Genomic DNA, 22,251 nt, shown 5'->3' with positions numbered 1-22,251 from the left:
ACCACTGCGCTGTATGAGAGAGTGTCTTGAATGAGAGAGGGTCAGCTTTCTTGTCGCCCCATGAAACAGTGTCCTATACCACGTTACTGCTGAAAACGACAGTATTTTTTAATTTTAAAAATCATCCCCTAGCCAACTTCTATTGTACCAGTATATCTGATTCACTTGGTAGATGTAACGTCCCAGCGGACTTTCAGACCTAAGTTTCCATCAAGGTTTTCAGAATATATTCAATGAATGTAATTGAATATAGTCTATACAGATGTTTATGGACCTTTGGAATCCAATACAAAAGCTGAATGGACTTATTTTCAAGTTCTAGAGTCAAGCCAGAAGTTGATGCTTCTGTTGTGTGGTTTTAGGAACTTTTTTCCCCAGTGGACATAATGGTCTTATATGTAATGTTATATATGTCACTTTTACCAAGTTCTCTGATCAAACAAGAAATGAAGGGATGCTTACATATTGCGGTAACGTTATTTGCGGCCTTGTCAGTGGGAACAAGTACTAATGTTTCATGTTGGGCATCCAGACTTTGGATGACAGCTGACTGGGACAGACTAGGTATAATGGGTTTTCAATTTGTGCATTCTATATTTGACAACAACACGCACACCGAATTTACACACTCCGTTGGACATTCAGAAGGTTCAACTTCTCTATTGGTTCATTTTGTGACATACGCTTCGACAACATCCATAAGTGATTGAAAGTTGTGACCTAAATTGGTAATATTATGGTTCATATTTGAATAACTGGCGAAAGGTGCTTTGGTCAATCATAGAGACGCCACCTGTGATTATAAGATCCAGACACAAGACGTGTAGTTTACACAATGAACCGCCAACATTTCAAACCTACATACTAATAGATATTTTCACCTTCATGTCTGGTGCGTCATATGTACACGTAAGTGAACATTTTGCTTGAAGTATTCCTTCGACCATTCCTTCGACTGTACTGAGTGACTACGGGGCATACAATAGCAGGGGTTGTCTTTGTGTTTGTAACAGAAAATTGAAAGATGTTTCTTCAAGCTTGGAAGAACATTGTGCCATCTTTGCGTGACATCTGTACGAACAAGACAATATGGTAAACTGTATAAAAGATGAATAGATAGTGAGTTTTATTTGTGTATATTAAGAAACAATTCATGATCACCTGTGTTCAAGAATGTGTCACAAAACAGGCGATCAAAAAGGAACTTGAGAAACAAAATTATAAATTAACTGAATAGTGAAGAAAAACATAAAGAAAACATAGATAAATATTCAATCCGTTTGGGAGGTGCAAGGATATATCAAAGTATTATTTCAGGCAAAATGGGGTCAATGTTTGTTAAATAATTTGCTTATGGTCATGACACCATTTAATCGATTGTTTGAATAGACAAACAAATTTTAAATGTTCTTCCAAGCAATGAAAATTACAAAATCAGTTGCGTTTTCCAGAAACTAATTTGTATATTAGCTTACTTATTTCATCTAGAGATATTCATTTGTTATGTCTACTGTGGGCTTGGAGTGGATTCGTGGAACAATCCTCCTTTAGAATACCAATAGTACTTAAAGCATCTTGCGAGTCAGGCACCATGTGGGATTATGGGATTGTCCTGGCGGACGCTGTTGCCTATGCTACTTTAGGATTTTGGGATTGCCGAACACTCTCTTACCAAAACACTTTCTCATATGGCAGTCCCTTCCTATTATTTATAACAAAGTAGTGGAATTTGCTTTTGTTTGTCAAAATATACTTTATTCAGTTAAATCCCTTACTGTTGTGGACTGTTTTCAGGTGGAGTCCCTCAAGTCGACCTTCAGGTCGGGAAGCAGAACATATATACTCGACTGACCCCTGCAGAGACTGTTGGTGAAGGTAGGCATTGTCAGCCATGATTCAGGTTATTCTAGTTGTGTATTTGGAGCTAACACGTATGAAAAGAAAACATATAATAATTTATAATCTAGAAGTAAACTAGACTATGACATATAAATATTACCCATAATGGTTGCATCTTCTTGTGTAATCACTTTCCCATATTTGCATATGTGCATTTAAACGATTCTCAATGTTAATTCGTCACTTAAAGCCATATGACGTCATCCATTGTTAACGTCACAAATTCATTTCATTAAGTCGTCTGAACAATAGGCTGCCTTCAGTCAAATTTATCTGTAACGTTATGCGTGTTTCTTCGTGTTTTCTTTTATAATGGCAATTAGTAATATAGAGAATAACCTACTCTAAACTCGGAATTACAGATTATCTTTACCCCATGAAAGAATGCTGTAAGAACACTATTTATTCACTCTGGACAGATAATCGGTAATTGCTCATAGGTCGTTTATTATTCTATATATGTAATTTATGACCTACTGTCAATTTCATCATAAATTGAATTATGTCTGTTTTTCAACTTGACAATGTCACAACATCCCGATTACCCTTAACGTGCAGAACTAGGATGGACATAGTGATCAGACCACTGCGCTGTATGAGAGAGTGTCTGGAATGAGAGAGGGTCAGCTTTCTTGTCGCCCCATGAAACAGTGTCCTATACCACGTTACTGCTGAAAACGACAGTATTTTTTAATTTTAAAAATCATCCCCTAGCCAACTTCTATTGTACCAGTATATCTGATTCACTTAGTAGATGTAACGTCCCAGCGGACTTTCAGACCTAAGTTTCCATCAAGGTTTTCAGAATATATTCAATGAATGTAATTGAATATAGTCTATACAGATGTTTATGGACCTTTGGAATCCAGTACAAAAGCTGAATGGACTTATTTTCAAGTTCTAGAGTCAAGCCAGAAGTTGATGCTTCTGTTGTGTGGTTTTAGGAACTTTTTTCCCCAGTGGACATAATGGTCTTATATGTAATGTTATATATGTCACTTTTACCAAGTTCTCTGATCAAACAAGAAATGAAGGGATGCTTACATATTGCGGTAACGTTATTTGCGGCCTTGTCAGTGGGAACAAGTACTAATGTTTCATGTTGGGCATCCAGACTTTGGATGACAGCTGACTGGGACAGACTAGGTATAATGGGTTTTCAATTTGTGCATTCTATATTTGACAACAACACGCACACCGAATTTACACACTCCGTTGGACATTCAGAAGGTTCAACTTCTCTATTGGTTCATTTTGTGACATACGCTTCGACAACATCCATAAGTGATTTAAAGTTGTGACCTAAATTGGTAATATTATGGTTCATATTTGAATAACTGGCGAAAGGTGCTTTGGTCAATCATAGAGACGCCACCTGTGATTATAAGATCCAGACACAAGACGTGTAGTTTACACAATGAACCGCCAACATTTCAAACCTACATACTAATAGATATTTTCACCTTCATGTCTGGTGCGTCATATGTACACGTAAGTGAACATTTTGCTTGAAGTATTCCTTCGACCATTCCTTCGACTGGACTGAGTGACTACGGGGCATACAATAGCAGGGGTTGTCTTTGTGTTTGTAACAGAAAATTGAAAGATGTTTCTTCAAGCTTGGAAGAACATTGTGCCATCTTTGCGTGACATCTGTACGAACAAGACAATATGGTAAACTGTATAAAAGATGAATAGATAGTGAGTTTTATTTGTGTATATTAAGAAACAATTCATGATCATCTGTGTTCAAGAATGTGTCACAAAACAGGCGATCAAAAAGGAACTTGAGAAACAAAATTATAAATTAACTGAATAGTGAAGAAAAACATAAAGAAAACATAGATAAATATTCAATCCGTTTGGGAGGTGCAAGGATATATCAAAGTATTATTTCAGGCAAAATGGGGTCAATGTTTGTTAAATAATGTGCTTATGGTCATGACACCATTTAATCGATTGTTTGAATAGACAAACAAATTTTAAATGTTCTTCCAAGCAATGAAAATTACAAAATCAGTTGCGTTTTCCAGAAACTAATTTGTATATGAGCTTACTTATTTCATCTAGAGATATTCATTTGTTATGTCTACTGTGGGCTTGGAGTGGATTCGTGGAACAATCCTCCTTTAGAATACCAATAGTACTTAAAGCATCTTGCGAGTCAGGCACCATGTGGGATTATGGGATTGTCCTGGCAGACGCTGTTGCCTATGGTACTTTAGGATTTTGGGATTGCCGAACACTCTCTTACCAAAACACTTTCTCATATGGCAGTCCCTTCCTATTATTTATAACAAAGTAGTGGAATTTGCTTTTGTTTGTCAAAATATACTTTATTCAGTTAAATCCCTTACTGTTGTGGACTGTTTTCAGGTGGAGTCCCTCAAGTCGACCTTCAGGTCGGGAAGCAGAACATATATACTCGACTGACCCCTGCAGAGACTGTTGGTGAAGGTAGGCATTGTCAGCCATGATTCAGGTTATTCTAGTTGTGTATTTGGAGCTAACACGTATGAAAAGAAAACATATAATAATTTATAATCTAGAAGTAAACTAGACTATGACATATAAATATTACCCATAATGGTTGCATCTTCTTGTGTAATCACTTTCCCATATTTGCATATGTGCATTTAAACGATTCTCAATGTTAATTCGTCACTTAAAGCCATATGACGTCATCCATTGTTAACGTCACAAATTCATTTCATTAAGTCGTCTGAACAATAGGCTGCCTTCAGTCAAATTTATCTGTAACGTTATGCGTGTTTCTTCGTGTTTTCTTTTATAATGGCAATTAGTAATATAGAGAATAACCTACTCTAAACTCGGAATTACAGATTATCTTTACCCCATGAAATAATGCTGTAAGAACACCATTTATTCACTCTGGACAGATAATCGGTAATTGCTCATAGGTCGTTTATTATTCTATATATGTAATTTATGACCTAATGTCAATTTCATCATAAATTGAATTATGTCTGTTTTTCAACTTGACAATGTCACAACATCCCGATTACCCTTAACGTGCAGAACTAGGATGGACATAGTGATCAGACCACTGCGCTGTATGAGAGAGTGTCTGGAATGAGAGAGGGTCAGCTTTCTTGTCGCCCCATGAAACAGTGTCCTACACCACGTTACTGCTGAAAACGACAGTATTTTTTAATTTTAAAAATCATCCCCTAGCCAACTTCTATTGTACCAGTATATCTGATTCACTTAGTAGATGTAACGTCCCAGCGGACTTTCAGACCTAAGTTTCCATCAAGGTTTTCAGAATATATTCAATGAATGTAATTGAATATAGTCTATACAGATGTTTATGGACCTTTGGAATCCAGTACAAAAGCTGAATGGACTTATTTTCAAGTTCTAGAGTCAAGCCAGAAGTTGATGCTTCTGTTGTGTGGTTTTAGGAACTTTTTTCCCCAGTGGACATAATGGTCTTATATGTAATGTTATATATGTCACTTTTACCAAGTTCTCTGATCAAACAAGAAATGAAGGGATGCTTACATATTGCGGTAACGTTATTTGCGGCCTTGTCAGTGGGAACAAGTACTAATGTTTCATGTTGGGCATCCAGACTTTGGATGACAGCTGACTGGGACAGACTAGGTATAATGGGTTTTCAATTTGTGCATTCTATATTTGACAACAACACGCACACCGAATTTACACACTCCGTTGGACATTCAGAAGGTTCAACTTCTCTATTGGTTCATTTTGTGACATACGCTTCGACAACATCCATAAGTGATTTAAAGTTGTGACCTAAATTGGTAATATTATGGTTCATATTTGAATAACTGGCGAAAGGTGCTTTGGTCAATCATAGAGACGCCACCTGTGATTATAAGATCGAGACACAAGACGTGTAGTTTACACAATGAACCGCCAACATTTCAAACCTACATACTAATAGATATTTTCACCTTCATGTCTGGTGCGTCATATGTACACGTAAGTGAACATTTTGCTTGAAGTATTCCTTCGACCATTCCTTCGACTGTACTGAGTGACTACGGGGCATACAATAGCAGGGGTTGTCTTTGTGTTTGTAACAGAAAATTGAAAGATGTTTCTTCAAGCTTGGAAGAACATTGTGCCATCTTTGCGTGACATCTGTACGAGCAAGACAATATGGTAAACTGTATAAAACATGAATAGATAGTGAGTTTTATTTGTGTATATTAAGAAACAATTCATGATCACCTGTGTTCAAGAATGTGTCACAAAACAGGCGATCAAAAAGGAACTTGAGAAACAAAATTATAAATTAACTGAATAGTGAAGAAAAACATAAAGAAAACATAGATAAATATTCAATCCGTTTGGGAGGTGCAAGGATATATCAAAGTATTATTTCAGGCAAAATGGGGTCAATGTTTGTTAAATAATGTGCTTATGGTCATGACACCATTTAATCGATTGTTTGAATAGACAAACAAATTTTAAATGTTCTTCCAAGCAATGAAAATTACAAAATCAGTTGCGTTTTCCAGAAACTAATTTGTATATGAGCTTACTTATTTCATCTAGAGATATTCATTTGTTATGTCTACTGTGGGCTTGGAGTGGATTCGTGGAACAATCCTCCTTTAGAATACCAATAGTACTTAAAGCATCTTGCGAGTCAGGCACCATGTGGGATTATGGGATTGTCCTGGCGGACGCTGTTGCCTTTGGTACTTTAGGATTTTGGGATTGCCGAACACTCTCTTACCAAAACACTTTCTCATATGGCAGTCCCTTCCTATTATTTATAACAAAGTAGTGGAATTTGCTTTTGTTTGTCAAAATATACTTTATTCAGTTAAATCCCTTACTGTTGTGGACTGTTTTCAGGTGGAGTCCCTCAAGCCGTCACTCTGGTCGGGACGCAGAATATATTTACTCGACCGACCCCTGTAGGGACTGTTGGTGAAGGTAGGCATTGTCAGCCATGATTCAGGTTATTCTAGTTGTGTATTTGGAGCTAACACGTATGAAAAGAAAACATATAATAATTTATAATCTAGAAGTAAACTAGACTATGACATATAAATATTACCCATTATGGTTGTATCTTCTTGTGTAATCACTTTCCCATATTTGCATATGTGCATTTAAACGATTCTCAATGTTAATTCGTCACTTAAAGCCATATGACGTCATCCATTGTTAACGTCACAAATTCATTTCATGAGGTCATCTGAACAATAGGCTGCCTTCTGTCGAATTTATCTATAGCGTTATGCGTGTTTCTTCATGTTTTCTCTTATAATGGCAATTAGTAATATAGAGAATAACCTACTCTAAACTCGGAATTACAGATTATCTTTACCCCATGAAAGAATGCTGTAAGAACACCATTTATTCACTCTGGACAGATAATCGGTAATTCCTCATAGGTCGTTTATTATTCTATATATGTAATTTATGACCTAATGTCAATTCATCATAAATTGAATTATGTCTGTTTTTCAACTTGACAATGTCACAACATCCCGATTACCCTTAACGTGCAGAACTAGGATGGACATAGTGATCAGACCACTGCGCTGTATGAGAGAGTGTCTGGAATGAGAGAGGGTCAGCTTTCTTGTCGCCCCATGAAACAGTGTCCTACACCACGTTACTGCTGAAAACGACAGTATTTTTTTAATTTTAAAAATCATCCCCTAGCCAACTTCTATTGTACCAGTATATCTGATTCACTTAGTAGATGTAACGTCCCAGCGGACTTTCAGACCTAAGTTTCCATCAAGGTTTTCAGAATATATTCAATGAATGTAATTGAATATAGTCTATACAGATGTTTATGGACCTTTGGAATCCAGTACAAAAGCTGAATGGACTTATTTTCAAGTTCTAGAGTCAAGCCAGAAGTTGATGCTTCTGTTGTGTGGTTTTAGGAACTTTTTTCCCCAGTGGACATAATGGTCTTATATGTAATGTTATATATGTCACTTTTACCAAGTTCTCTGATCAAACAAGAAATGAAGGGATGCTTACATATTGCGGTAACGTTATTTGCGGCCTTGTCAGTGGGAACAAGTACTAATGTTTCATGTTGGGCATCCAGACTTTGGATGACAGCTGACTGGGACAGACTAGGTATAATGGGTTTTCAATTTGTGCATTCTATATTTGACAACAACATGCACACCGAATTTGCACACTCCGTTGGACATTCAGAAGGTTCAACTTCTCTATTGGTTCATTTTGTGACATACGCTTCGACAACATCCATAAGTGATTTAAAGTTGTGACCTAAATTGGTAATATTATGGTTCATATTTGAATAACTGGCGAAAGGTGCTTTGGTCAATCATAGAGACGCCACCTGTGATTATAAGATCGAGACACAAGACGTGTAGTTTACACAATGAACCGCCAACATTTCAAACCTACATACTAATAGATATTTTCACCTTCATGTCTGGTGCGTCATATGTACACGTAAGTGAACATTTTGCTTGAAGTATTCCTTCGACCATTCCTTCGACTGTACTGAGTGACTACGGGGCATACAATAGCAGGGGTTGTCTTTGTGTTTGTAACAGAAAATTGAAAGATGTTTCTTCAAGCTTGGAAGAACATTGTGCCATCTTTGCGTGACATCTGTACGAACAAGACAATATGGTAAACTGTATAAAACATGAATAGATAGTGAGTTTGATTTGTGTATATTAAGAAACAATTCATGATCACCTGTGTTCAAGAATGTGTCACAAAACAGGCGATTGTCCTAGCGGACGCTGTTTCCTACTTTAGGATTTTGGGATTGCCGAACTCTCTCTTACCAAAACACTTTCTCATATGGCAGTCCCCTCCTATTATTTAAAACAAAGCAGTTTGAAAACGACACATCATTAGCATTTCTAATTGTATTACATACATAAAGGATATAACGATTTTCTGTTTCGTTTTTAGCTATCCTTGACCTGCAAATAAGTGCCGCAAAAGAAATCTTTGTTGAAGCTGAAGCCTTTAGAACTGCAAAACTAAAGCTGAAGGAATTTGGCCATGTCACCATCTGTGGTGCTTCAGGAGAAGGGAAAACCACAATAGCCCTCATGTTGGGCTCACCGTACAGAAGAAAAGGGTACAAGCTTGCATTTGTGGACAGGATTGATCAGTTTGACTTTGATAGCTTCTTGAGTTCATCACCTAGAGTATTTCTTATCATAGACGATATGTTTGGATCGGTTGGACTATCTACAGATGTTTCCCAGCTGAAACTATTTCTGAGTAAGCTTGTTCCTCACTTACAGCGATGCAAGAAGGATTTAGAGAAACAATATTCACTCAGAAATCTTCCAGCTAAGAAAGGAGGAGAAAAGGAGGCTAGTGGAGTTTCTGACCCAGCACAACAACCTTCGAAGGATATCCGTGTTGTGTTCACATCCAAGACCTACAACTTCCACGATGGGCTTGCCCAGATGCAATATGAGGGGTTCTCGTTGTTCAAGGGACAAACAGTGATAGATATGACAACACAAACGAAACACAGATATACTCAAGAAGAGAAGAAAGCAATATTTGAGAAACACAGGAACCTCCACAATAAGTGTTCTGATGAAGGTAATGAAAATGACACAGATTATGAAGACGTGCTACAAGGCGGCCTGTGGGACGCCGATTCTGTGTTTGGATATCCACTTACTTGTGAACTATTTTTCAAATTTTCATTTTTTTCCAAACATATGATGAACTTTTTCAAGGAACCACTGTTTTATCTTAGATTAGAACTTAACAGCTTACTGAAATCAAAAACTGATCGATCAGCCATATTGGTTCTTATGCTACTGTGTGAGGAGAAGTTAGATTTGGCCATGTTGGAATCAGCAGGAAAAGACAATGCACTGGACAATATGATTGGAAATATGTTAAAATTGTTCCCAATAGCTTCACGTTTAGGAATGTACGAAGCAGCAAAGAGCTTCAGAGGAACATACTTCACCCGTGGAGATACTGTTGGATTTGCCAACTCTTCGATCTATGATGCCTGTGCTTGTGCGTTGTATGACATCAGTCCAACATTTGTGCTGACTCATTGCAGTGACAACTTTATATATGAGAGAGTGCAACCCCAGCCAGTATCAGAAACCGTGATTGATGAACACCTTCATGTCATCTACATCTCCGAAATTTATTATGACATTCTGACCACACGGCTTGCAAAGTCAATAAAAGATGGGCATTTTTCTAAATCAGTGACACACCCAATTCTCCGGCAAGACCAAATAGTTCTTCAACTGCTTGAAAAACTTCGGTGTGATGATTCCATGGAAGAAAGTTGGTTTCACAAAAGAGAAATGGGGCAAGGTTTCCTATTCTGGACTGTACTTGGACATAGTTCAAAGTTTGCCAAATATATAGAAAAGAAAACTGGCGAAGAATTTACGCAAAAAGAAATCACAGAATCCTTTGAAGGTTGTGTATTGAAAAACAACGTGACATTGTTAAAGTGGCTTTTCTCAAGATGTGAACATCCAGTTGCTGGTGTCACCATGAATAGCTTGCTTTTGCTGTCTGCTAGACATGGAAGTTCTGAAACACTTCTTTATCTATTAGAAGAGGGTGGCGATACAGTCACTACAGCTGACAATTACAAGACCATCATACATAAAGCGTGCAGGACAGGACAGCAGAAGATACTAAATGTGTTAAAAGAACACAATAGCGACCTCTTTAAGACTGTTGTAATGAAGTCTGTAGATGATGAAGGCAGGACTCCACTCATGGAAGCAGCACAGGCAGGATCAAATGACTGTTACCAGATTTTACAATCAATATCAAACAAGAACAAAACGGACGAACCCGGGAATGCAATAGAACACTGTGCATGTTTAGGTGGTAACATTGCTGAAGTACAAGGTATCCTGTCATCTTCTAACATCAATAGCAGAGGACAAGATGGACTTACACCAGTCATGGTAGCAGCTTGTCAAGGGCACAAAAGTGTGTTTGATCTCCTCGTGTCAAAGAAGGCTGACCTGACACTGGTGGATGACCATGGTGACAGCTTACTTCATCTGGCCTGTGGTGGTGGTAACATAGCTATAGTACAACATGTCTTGACACCTTCTAACATCAATAGCAGAGGACAGTATGGATGTTCACCAATCATGGTGGCAGCTCGTAAAGGGCACCAAAGTGTGTTTGATCACCTCGTGTCAAAGAAGGCTGACCTGACACTGGTGGATGACCATTGTAATAGCTTACTTCATCATGCCTGTGCTGGTGGTAACACAGCTATAGTACAACATGTCTTGTCACACGCTAACATCAATCCCAGAAGATAAGATGAACAAACACCAGTCATGGTAGCAGCTTGTAAAGGACACCAAAGTGTGTTTGACCTCCTCGCATCAAAGAAGGCTGACCTGACAGTGGTGGATGACTATGGTGACAGTTTACTTCATCTGGCCTGTATTGGTAGTAACACAGCTATAGTACAACATGTCTTGTCACCCTCTAACATAAACTTAGGTGGAAACAGTGGTGTGACTCCAGTTGTGATTGCAGCTGTTTATGGCCGTCAAAGAGTGTTTGACCTCCTGGTGTCAAGGAATGCTGACCTGACACAGTGGATAGCAATAGTGATAGTTCACGCCGTCCTGCCTATTGTGATGTCAAGACGGTAATAGTATGGCTGCCCGTACCACCTCCGTACAGTGGTAGCTGAAGGAATAAAAGCTGCTCACATTACATTATGAACCACAATTGTAGCGCATGTTTTCAAAGAAGAAAACCTGTCAAATATACGTTTTAGCTGCAGACAGGCGTCAGAGCAACATGTAGCTCCCAGTCTCTTAGTACATCATAAGCATGTGTGAAAGTTTACGCGAAAAGGCGGTTCCCGTCACAGTTCCACCCACCCCAACACGCACGCACGCACGCACGCACGCACGCACGCACGCACGCACGCAAGCACAAAAACACACTCACACTCTTTCTTAAAATGACGTTTCTGGGAACATGTGTAGCTGTTTAATCTGGTTCTAACCATATATTCTCAACATGTTTGGTAGTTGCCTTCACATTTTATTAAAACTGTCATCGGCATCATTTTTCTTTTGAAAATAGTTTCGTGAAAGATATATTAAGTGTTTTCTTAAAATCACATCAAATTAAATGTTTAGAACCAATTTTACTACCTCGGTTTATATACTTCCTGCTGGCTAGGTTGAGGAGTGAAGAATTCACGACCAAAACATACAGTTCTGAGGTTGAAACTGATTGTTTGTGATGAGAGGTAGTTTAGACGTTTTTCAGTACCATCATATGATTGACAATGTTCTATTCATAGAAGACATGAAGAATAGTCTCTCCTTCCATCTTACAAAACGAGGATTTATTTGTACTGACTACATTCTCAGGGGTTCTTTTAACACAATAATGTGAATGAATCTATATTTGAAATCCAGAAGTTTAATATGTTTGGTACTTGTTATAATTTGTGTATACATATGTTTCCAGTTCAGATCTTCAGACATAATCTATGGCGCAACCTTTGTGAAAGTATGTTTTCAAGTTGTGTTCAAGTAACTGGGTCCCAAATATTCTACAATGTTTAATTTTTACAAACAGGTATTTTGCTGGTGCGATAGTATCAGTATTATAGTTCACTGAAACTGAACTGTCATGGTTTTTGATATAAGTGTTACCATTCTATAATCTATACATGTTATTAGTATTGAGATATCTGAAGTAAAATTTATACCGGATTGGTAAAATAATCTTACTACTCAGTTATGTGCGGTTACGTTCATAATCATATTGATATTCGGTCGCAATGAATGATGTTTACACAAGTTTAGAACATTGTTATTGATTGTTATCATACCGATATACTATCACATTTGTCATTACATTTTGCCTATATGCCTATGCTATTAATGTAAAACATCTTTGCAAACCACGTCTATTCTAAATAGATTTGCAAAAGGATGTCCAACCTTGTATATTCTATATTTTGTTCAAAGCTTCTGACCGCAGAAAACCAGGAATTAACCAATCTGTTATATGTACTTAGGAACTTGAACTATGTGTCATGCACGTAGTGTCAGAGTTGCCAGTGTCCGATGTAGTCAATGTACACTAGATATCAGTGTCCCGGACAGTACATCCTAGTTTACAATGACCCTGGACATTGACCATTGTATGGACGTTATTTCGGAGGTATATTTTTGTTCTTTGCAGTAAGACCTTACCCAGGCATACTTTAAGCGCCTGGCAAATAGGCGAGTGACGTACATGTATTACGATGAGTCAAAAACTGTTTGTGAAAATATAACGCCATATTTATTTCAAGGGCTATTATCTGGGTTTCCGTTTTTCAGATTGACAACCCACTCAAAACAATGGACTCAACCAAAGCCGCTTCACTCAATAGCTTTGCTTTGACCAAAGAGTTTTTTTTATTTTGTCATGGTTGAATTGAGATAACGCAAAATGTTAGGGTTCAAATTCAATTTAATCTTACGAAACTGAAAACACAGTTTGTTTATTATCTCCTAAATGAAGTCATCAGTCACACCGAAATACAGTTGACAGCAGGACACAAAATCTTAAAACCTTTCTTTGTGTAGTTCGCTTGTAACTGATACCCTTGTTTATGGGGTCATGTACAGTGACAACATCATAGAATATTTTCTGATAATAATCCACACCTATAAGATAACAGTTATTCTACCATGAATTTGGAAATTACTCGTTTCTCGCTATTAAATCACAATAAACCCCCTCTGATTGAAATAGCTGGTTTGACGGCCGCATCACCGTGTTAGCTAATAATCATAGAATAATACTTTTTTCAGTCATTGTCGGTAGCATATTTAAATCGTTATACCTACAATTACAGGTTACAAATGGAAATTGGTGCTTTTCTATATACGACTGTGCCGTCATATCTTTTGCGTCACAATGAGCGATATGACGTCATAATGGTGACGTGCGGTGTAGAATGAAAGACGTTTAAAGTTTGGTCAGTTTTCTTTAGGGAGGCCCACCTCATGTTAGCTTACAAAGTTTTAGTGCATATATGCTTTTAATGCATGTCATATATTCGAGTGAAGTATTACAGTGTAAACAACCTGCTTGAACATCCATGTATACAGCGCCATATTTGGCTTACAGCCTGTTGTCAGGGATTCCGTAATTCCAATCGACAACCCACTCAAAACACTGGACTCAACCAATGCCGCTTAGTACAATATATGTGCTGATACCAAAGAGTTCGCGGTTTATTTAGTCATGGTAGAATGGTGATAAACATACTGTGTTTTCAATGCTGCACGTTCGGTTCCAAATTCTAATTAGCGCGGTAAAGTCTACAGGTACCCTAGCTCTACAGTGTTTATCTCCTAAATATCCGTTACACTGTTCCATACGTATGTGGTACAAACTGAAACACAACTGATATCGCCTTCAGGAATGCATTTCAAGATCCGAACACATCAGGGGATGCATCCCTGAAATACATTTTCAGACAGAAAAAGAATCATTTTGTGGATGGTAAACAGTAGTGGCAGTTATTTTATAGTTATTTGTTGAAACTATTATATCGCTCCTGAATCGTCCCCCACCTTAAGGAAGGTACTTCGGAATTACAGATGATTTGTGTCATATATTGTAAATTTACGAATGAATAATCTCTCTGAATATATATATATATATATATATATATATGTGTGTGTGTGTGTGTTTTATTGTTTCATTGTGTAGGGCATGTCCAAATGAGCATATTCCCTGTTAGATAATGTCAAATCCTGTATGTGTTTTATTTTGTACAGGTTGCCTCACTTAGCGTATATCCTGCAGGATACTGTCACACCTTGTATGCGTTTTATTTTGTACAGCATTTCCGCAGTAGGGTATATCCTGCAGGATAATGTCACACCTTGTATGTGTTTTATTTTGTACAGCATGTCCGAATGAGCATACATCCTGCAGGATAATGTCACACCTTGTATGCGTTTTATTTTGTACAGCATGTCCGAATGAGCGTATATCCTGCAGGATAATGTCACACCTTGTATGTGTTTTATTTTGTACGGCTTCCCGAATGAGCATATATCCTGCAGGATAATGTCACACCTTGTATGTGTTTTATTTTGTACGGCTTCCCGAATGAGCATATATCCTGCAGGATAATGTCACACCTTGTATGCGTTCTATTTTGTACAGCATGTCCGCATTAGGATATATCTTCCAGGATAATGTGACACCTTGTATGTGTTTTTTTTGTACGGCTTGCCCGATTGAGCATATATCCTGCAAGTTAAAGGTACATACCAAACGGCTGGCCCTTCTGCCACTCCTGTAATTCTACAGATTTGTACATTGTACTGTGCACATGTATTGACCGTATTTGTATACCTATCAAGCGTGTGTAGTTTCGACTTTATATAAAACGAATACATCAACACTTCTACCCATATAATATTGCCTGTTGATGTAACATATGTCAACCTATTCCTTGACAATGGCGTTCCCCCGTTGAATCCAGGCTTATGGCTTCAATCAAACCAATCTATAAAAAGTAAAGGAAGTTAAGCTGACCCTGACATTGCAGGTTCAGACAGACAGAAAGTTTATTCTCGTCTCACCTCCATACAGTTCTTAAAAATATAAAATTATAATACATTATATATACAGTGTATTGAGCCTCTTTTTGAGTTATGAGAGACGTAAAAGTCAGTAAAATCTGATATTTCTGTTGCTTTCTGGTTTAATCGTTCACGGCTTTATTGACATACTGGCTACATGTACAAGCCTTCCCTAATTGTTTTAATCTCAGCGAAGCGCAAGCCGGGATCAGGAATAACTACTCAACTATTTACAATGTGTTTATTCTAAATGTGCTGAGATACTTGTAAGAATTTCGATAGAATAATTTGTATTGTGTGCTTGTTGATTTTAATAACGCCTTTGATACAGTTTGGAGATGTTGTTTGTGGACTAGACTGATAGGAATATTCAAAGGAATATTTTTACTGAACCAGATAACGTATGCTTCACATAATATTGATGCAACGGATTGTTTCGTATTGGTGTACAACTAGGTGAACATTTTGTCACCCTTCTTATTCGCACTGTGCCTAGACATATAAACGTTTCTATCTGAAATGGTTTGAATGAAGTGCAAAGTATAAATAACATCATTAACGATTCACTTCGTTTGTACTAAAACTTTAGTGATGTTATATGGAATGATATGCTGAAGGATTAAACTTCAGATCTAAAAAAATGTTTAACTGTATTTGAAGAATAATGTAATAAATGTAAACTCAAAGTGAATCTAGATAACAATCAGGCATCGAGGGCCATGCATACAGTGTTTCAAACAAAATAGACTTTAAGAACTGCATATCGATTGTCAGCTTAAACGTTTTTCACCAAATGGTCCAGTCTGTATTGTTATATTGTTCAGAAATAGAAGCTTTGAGAAACCAATACTCTTGGAACATGTACATTTAAAATGTATTAAACATATTGGCATACCTTAGTTATAACAATCAACGCGTACGCGACATGTACATGGCTAACTGGGGGAATATCCACTCAGCAGGTACACTAAAGTATGATCTCGTGCTGGTGAAATTACTACCATCTGATAACACTCTCTCAGATAGTGCTTGCAAATTGATATTTCATTTACCTAATGTAATCAAGACTACAACTTTCCACTTCTGAATGTCATGTTTGTCATGGTTAAAACAGTTGATATTATAACCATCTGACCTAAGTATTTGTCTTACTTGCTTTAGAACTGCTAATCTCAAGTGACCTGTTGAAAATGAAAGATGTTTTTAAGAAGAGAAATTATGCATTATGTAAAAATGCAATCGGTGATGAAATGCATTGTTTGTTGTAATGTCACTATTTTTCAGATATTAAAATTCAGTTGCAACCTGCTTGTTACTGTTAATATCCTTATTCTTTGTAACTACTCTCCGTGTAAGTGCACGTGCGGAGGTTGTGCGATCTGATTTAGATGAGTGGGGATTACACCTTATTTCAGGGTTTTGCAGACATACAGAGACTCCTAGTTAATTTGAGTCTCACCTCATTTTTACATATTAAACATTGTACTGTGACATAAAATTGAGCCATTAGTTTTGGGGGTTATGAGGGGCTAGATGTATGTTCAATGCATATTTTGAAAAAAAACAATCTCCTAAATATAAACCAGGATACCTTTACGTAAAAACGTTTACATACAATACAGAATAAACTAGAAACTATATAAACCTGAGCTCTGATATTAATGTTTGCACAGATTTAAGATAGTTTTGCAGTTTCTGGCACTGACCCTTACAACTCTGGGACGGTCCAGGATAAAACAAACTTTAAATGATCACTTTCATTTTGTATTTTCAGTAAAACCGGACGAACGTCATTATACACTGGACAGTGTAATAACACATGTATCTCACCCTCAACGCAGCTGTTGCAGTTAACACACACTCTCCCGTCTAGATGTACGTTTGTATACCGTCCAGTTTCCAATCGAAAAGGAGCCATCCAGCTCCTAAAAACTGCTGGCTATTTACGATTTAATGTAGACATGGCAAATTAGGTGAAATGTTCCACATTGTGCTCGCTCTTGAACTGGTTGTACAGACGTAGTTTGTTTCCTCCGTTACCATTTAACTGTTAACTTGGTTTATTGATGCAGTCAACCTTTTTTGTACTTCTCAAATACTTTCTCTCACTTCTTTACTAATAGCGTCCGCCCGGAGAGCGGAAGGTCCGGAGTTCGATCCCCGGCCGCGTCATACCAAAAGACGTTAAAAGATGGTACTTGTTGTTACCCTGTCTGGCGCTCGGCATTAAGGGGCTAAAACAAGGACTGGTCGGCTCGGAGTCAGTATACTGTGTCTGAGTGGGGTATTCATGTTAAACTGCGGCATGGTATCTCAGTGGGCCAGCACTATAAATCGGCATCAGTCCGGACTAGTACAAGCAGCCACACAAACACACACACGTACATGCACGTCTCTATATAAGTGCAATAATCTTGGACGCGACGTTAAACCCCAGCACCATCTTTACTAATATGACGATAATGATAACCATTATCCGTTGAAATGAAGCTTCCAGTACTAAGTCTTTATACTTGGAATGAACTGTACGAATCCAGTTCCTCTTCTTATCCACCACGTCTGTTGACCCACATAAAACCTTTCCTTCGTGTTCTGTGTTGAAGAGAGCTAAAGCGTTTATATAACTTAGGTACGGTCTCCAACTGTCGTATTGTTAAAGGTACCCATCCAAAGTCTCCTGATTCAGAATTACTTGGAGCAAATTCTCTAAGGCCGATAAAAGTCTCACAGCCTTATTTTGAATTCCATTCATACACGAGAGGTTATGGTTTCCCCAGACTTCTGCTCCGAGCTGGATTGTAGAACACACCATGGAGTCGTACAGTTTAGTGTACGTATTATACTTCATGCCACACAAACTTGAGGATCAGGAGCCCTAGTGCCATGTTTGATAATCTAAATGTTCTGTGAGTAGCAATACTAAATGGTTGTAACTGATGGCAACTTCAATAGGCGTTGTTCCACAAATAATTTATTATGCTTGTGGTTCTGCACACAGGCGGATTTCTGAAATGGATTGATCTTTATTTTGGTGCATTGATAGTCATTTCATTACATATATATTCTCAGTCACCTAATTTCCAATGTTCTTCTAGAAGTCAACTTCTGAATCGCAAAGCTTTTCAATATCAGCTTTTGCCATTTCTGTGTATTGTCCCTTAGCTTTTGTAACATACCAATCAAAAAACTTTCTCTTTGCAACATCCACTGCCTTGTACTGGCGCTTCCTTGTCCATTCAGTGTACTCCATTCCCTCTCTGCATCACACATCATACACTTGAAATGTGTGCAGTACATCGTAGCCCACATGGTGTATGTAGGATAGCCTCTATTTGCGACTGATATGGATTCAACGCTGACGGCTCAGTACTGGTGCGTTGACATTCATACCATCCTCGAGGAAGTCACCAACGCACAAGTACAGTCAAGCTGCTCCACTGCAAGGGCAGACACTCTGACCCTCTGTACACTGTACCTATGTACTTATAACTTGTATGTATGGTACTTTGGGAAATCATGTTGCCTATGTTATTGCCCCAGAATATCAGCCTATTGAGGATCACAATAATCTGAGATATTAGAACGAATCAAACCCTCATTGACAATACGTTGAAAAGGCTTTAAGACTGTTAAACACTATTAACTAGATCTCACACTCTTCTTGTCATTGTATATTGCATGTTGCTTGCATCTAATCGGGGATTATGTAACACCTAGCAATTACATCATTACATTATGTGAAACAATTGTGATTATATTTTTTTAATCAGATTGTGTCCTATTACATGCCATCAACTATTGGCTGTTCCAGCCTCAATTACTAGTATTTACAGACCTCCGCGGTATAGTTTAAATAGTTGGGTGTGGCGTAAAACAATACACAATTCGAGCAACAGTAATGTATTATTATGTATTCCCAGCTTTAGATAACTTGACAGAGTGGATATCAATTGTAAAAGTTAACTTCGTCCTGCCTATCGCGAAGTCAAGAAGGAAATAGTAAAGCTATCGGCACCACCTGCGCATCGTGGTAGCTCCTGGAATAAAAGCTGTTCAGACTACTTTTCACGCCATAATTCAACTCTCCAGCGCATGATTTCAAAGACAAAGACTGCCCCTGTGATCTTGTGGATTAAGCGTCTGCCTAGAGAGCGGAAGATGGGTCGTTCGATCTCCGAGCACGGTATAATAAAGAGACGTTAAAGATGGTACTTGTTACCCAGCATGCCCCTTTCAATTCAGGTGATAAAACAAAGACTGTCAGCTCCGGGTCAGTATACTGTGCATCATGGTATCTCTTTCTAGCACTATAACGACCGCGTGATTCCGGTCTGAAACACATATACACACAACATTTAGCAAGACTTAAATAATTTATGATCAGCAAGTTATCTTGAGAAAGGGGGAACGGGTGGCCCAGTCGTCTACGGTGCCGTGATTCGCTGTGCAGAGTTGCGTCCCTTGGGCACGACAGAAACCTATGATTGTGAGTTCGAATCCCGGTTCGCTCTAATTATGTTTCTAAGTTTGTCAGCACCATACCCTGCTTGTGGGTTTCACCCTTGAGACCTAAATCACTTCGGGCTTTCCTCCCACATTAAGCTGACACGCCGTGATATAACTGGAATACAGTTAAAAGCGGCGCTAAACCCAACTCACTCACTCACTCTTGAGAAAGGCTTGAACGAGATTGGTAAAAGGGTCCTATTATTAAAACCTGTGCAGTTATTCAGTCGCAATAAAAGATGTTTTCACAAGCTAAGAACATTAATTTATTGATTGTCGTCACACATATATACTATCACAGATACAATTACAGCTAATATGATATTAAAGTAACTCTGTAATGTCAACGCCAGTGAATGATCAGTCTGAATTATCCAACGAAACACATTCCATTGGGCGTTAAAGCCAAAATAGCGGTGAAAATTATATGAATGGGTTAAGGGATGAGGTTTTGCGAAAATAGTAAGCATGTCCTGTCCTACCCGTAACACCAGCAACTAACAGAATATGCATTGAAAAATATTCGCTTGTTGCCTGAAAAATATATCTAATCTAAATCAAATTGCGACATCATACCAAACCTTGTACATGCTCTATTGTGTTAAATATTTCTAACTTACAAAGCCAAATTCCACAATATTGTCTGTACCTTGGAGGTTGCACCATGTACCATGTACTTCTGCACGAAGGAGAACTGAGAATAATATACCTCACATGGGTAATGTGAAAACATATTCATGTATTACTGAAAGAACATGCCTATGTGCGCACTGGCAGTGACCACTGGTCACGGACGATAATTCCTGAGGTATATTTATGTCCTTTCTTTTTGTTTTCAATGTCATATGCATCCCTCCAGAATACATGTCCACTTTGAACAAATGAGGATAATATGTGTCTGTAACTGTCCGCTATTTTACTGAACATATGCATGTAAGACTGTATGTGCGTGCTTATGTGCGCACTCGCGTGAAGTAAAACAATTATAATATCTATGAAAACTACACACAGCAAACAAATCAATAACACATTGTTCAAAACAAAATGGCTCTCTACGTGCCTCAGTAACATTCATTTGCATGTAATGCACACACACACAAACACACGCACACGAAGACACATATACACACACGAAGAGACACACACACGAAGACACACACACATACGCATACACACACACGAAGACACACGCATACACACAAATTCGTATATACGCAAAACATCTTTTTACTTAAGCATTTATACCAGGCTGGGATATGGCATGTGTACCATAGGCAGCAATAGTATATTTCACTTTGCATTTCTTCCGTTTTGTCGACATTGCTGTGTGTTTGTGTGAATATAGTTTTTAGGCTTTCATTATACTGAACCGCAAAAGAAACATCAACCCAAGTAACATTGCATAAAAAGTAATTCTTTAAATATCTGTGTAATCATTGTCAAAGTTTCTAAAATTAAACATTACCTCGTCCGGAAATATTAAATTTGCTGATAAAAATACAAAGCAGATGATAATAAAACCGTTCGCCCAAACGCATCACGGCAACAGCCATGGTAACCCAATGCACGTGAGTTCTGTGCGTTACCCCATGTCTTGCCCTATAAAAACCACCCAGATCAGATATCATTCATTCGTTATTGAATTGCTACCACATGCCAAGATGGACAAGAAATCAGCGACACCAAGCCCTTGGACGATTGCAAGCTGGACAAACCGCCCGGCAAGTTGCCAATGCATTTCAAGTCCAGTTAAGGGCCATATACAGGCTCCAGTAATGGTACCAGACCACCAACACTACAGATGACTAACAACGTAGAGGAAGACCAAGGGTCACCACCCCACGTCAGGATCGTCAGATTGTGCGACAGCATCTTCAAGATTGCTTTGGTACTGCTGCGGAAACTGCTCGACAGACCATGGGGCCACACCAGCGACACATTAATGCGGACACCGTGCGTTGACGATTGACGAGCAGACACCGCCACTATCACAGGCCTCACCGAGGACCCATTCTGATACCACGTCATCGCTGGGGCCGTCTTCAGTGGGCCACACAGCACCAGCACCAGCAGTGGAAAAGAGTCCTCTTCTGAGACGAGAGCCGTTACTGTATCTCATGTATCTCAGCAGATGGCAGAGAGAGAGAGAGAGAGAGAGTCTGACGACGCCATGGGGAACGTTATTCGGATACTTGTATTGTTGAGAGAGACTCGTGGGGTGGTCCGAGCATTATGG

General features: G+C 38.3%; 2 protein-coding genes across 9 annotated transcripts in view; both read left to right on the top strand.

The window, feature by feature from the left end:
- LOC124111218 (serine/threonine-protein phosphatase 6 regulatory ankyrin repeat subunit C-like) overlaps positions 1-22,251 on the top strand; it is a 108,626-nt gene that overhangs the window by 38,847 nt on the left and 47,528 nt on the right. The gene's annotated exons all lie outside the window — the stretch shown is intronic.
- LOC125376037 lies at positions 1,491-14,561 on the top strand. 2 transcript variants are annotated; one of them, XR_007218923.1, is made up of 3 exons: positions 1,491-1,875; positions 4,276-4,356; positions 6,757-7,069. XR_007218923.1 is itself a non-coding variant. In XM_048387310.1 (3 exons), the coding sequence occupies exon 3, from the start codon at positions 8,970-8,972 to the stop codon at positions 11,199-11,201; it is 2,232 nt and encodes a 743-aa protein (XP_048243267.1). In that variant the 5' UTR covers positions 1,493-1,875; positions 4,276-4,356; positions 8,827-8,969; the 3' UTR covers positions 11,202-14,561. The 2 variants fall into 2 exon arrangements, 1 of the variants encoding a protein (XP_048243267.1); XM_048387310.1 differs by lacking the exon at positions 6,757-7,069 and adding an exon at positions 8,827-14,561 and having other exon boundaries at positions 1,493-1,875.

The sequence above is a fragment of the Haliotis rufescens genome, unplaced genomic scaffold, assembly GCF_023055435.1.
Source record: "Haliotis rufescens isolate VD_foot unplaced genomic scaffold, xgHalRufe1.0.p SCAF_7, whole genome shotgun sequence".
NCBI lineage: Eukaryota > Metazoa > Mollusca > Gastropoda > Lepetellida > Haliotidae > Haliotis > Haliotis rufescens.
The sequence above is the reverse complement of the archived record's forward strand: the minus strand, read 5'-3'. Positions and strand labels throughout refer to the sequence as shown.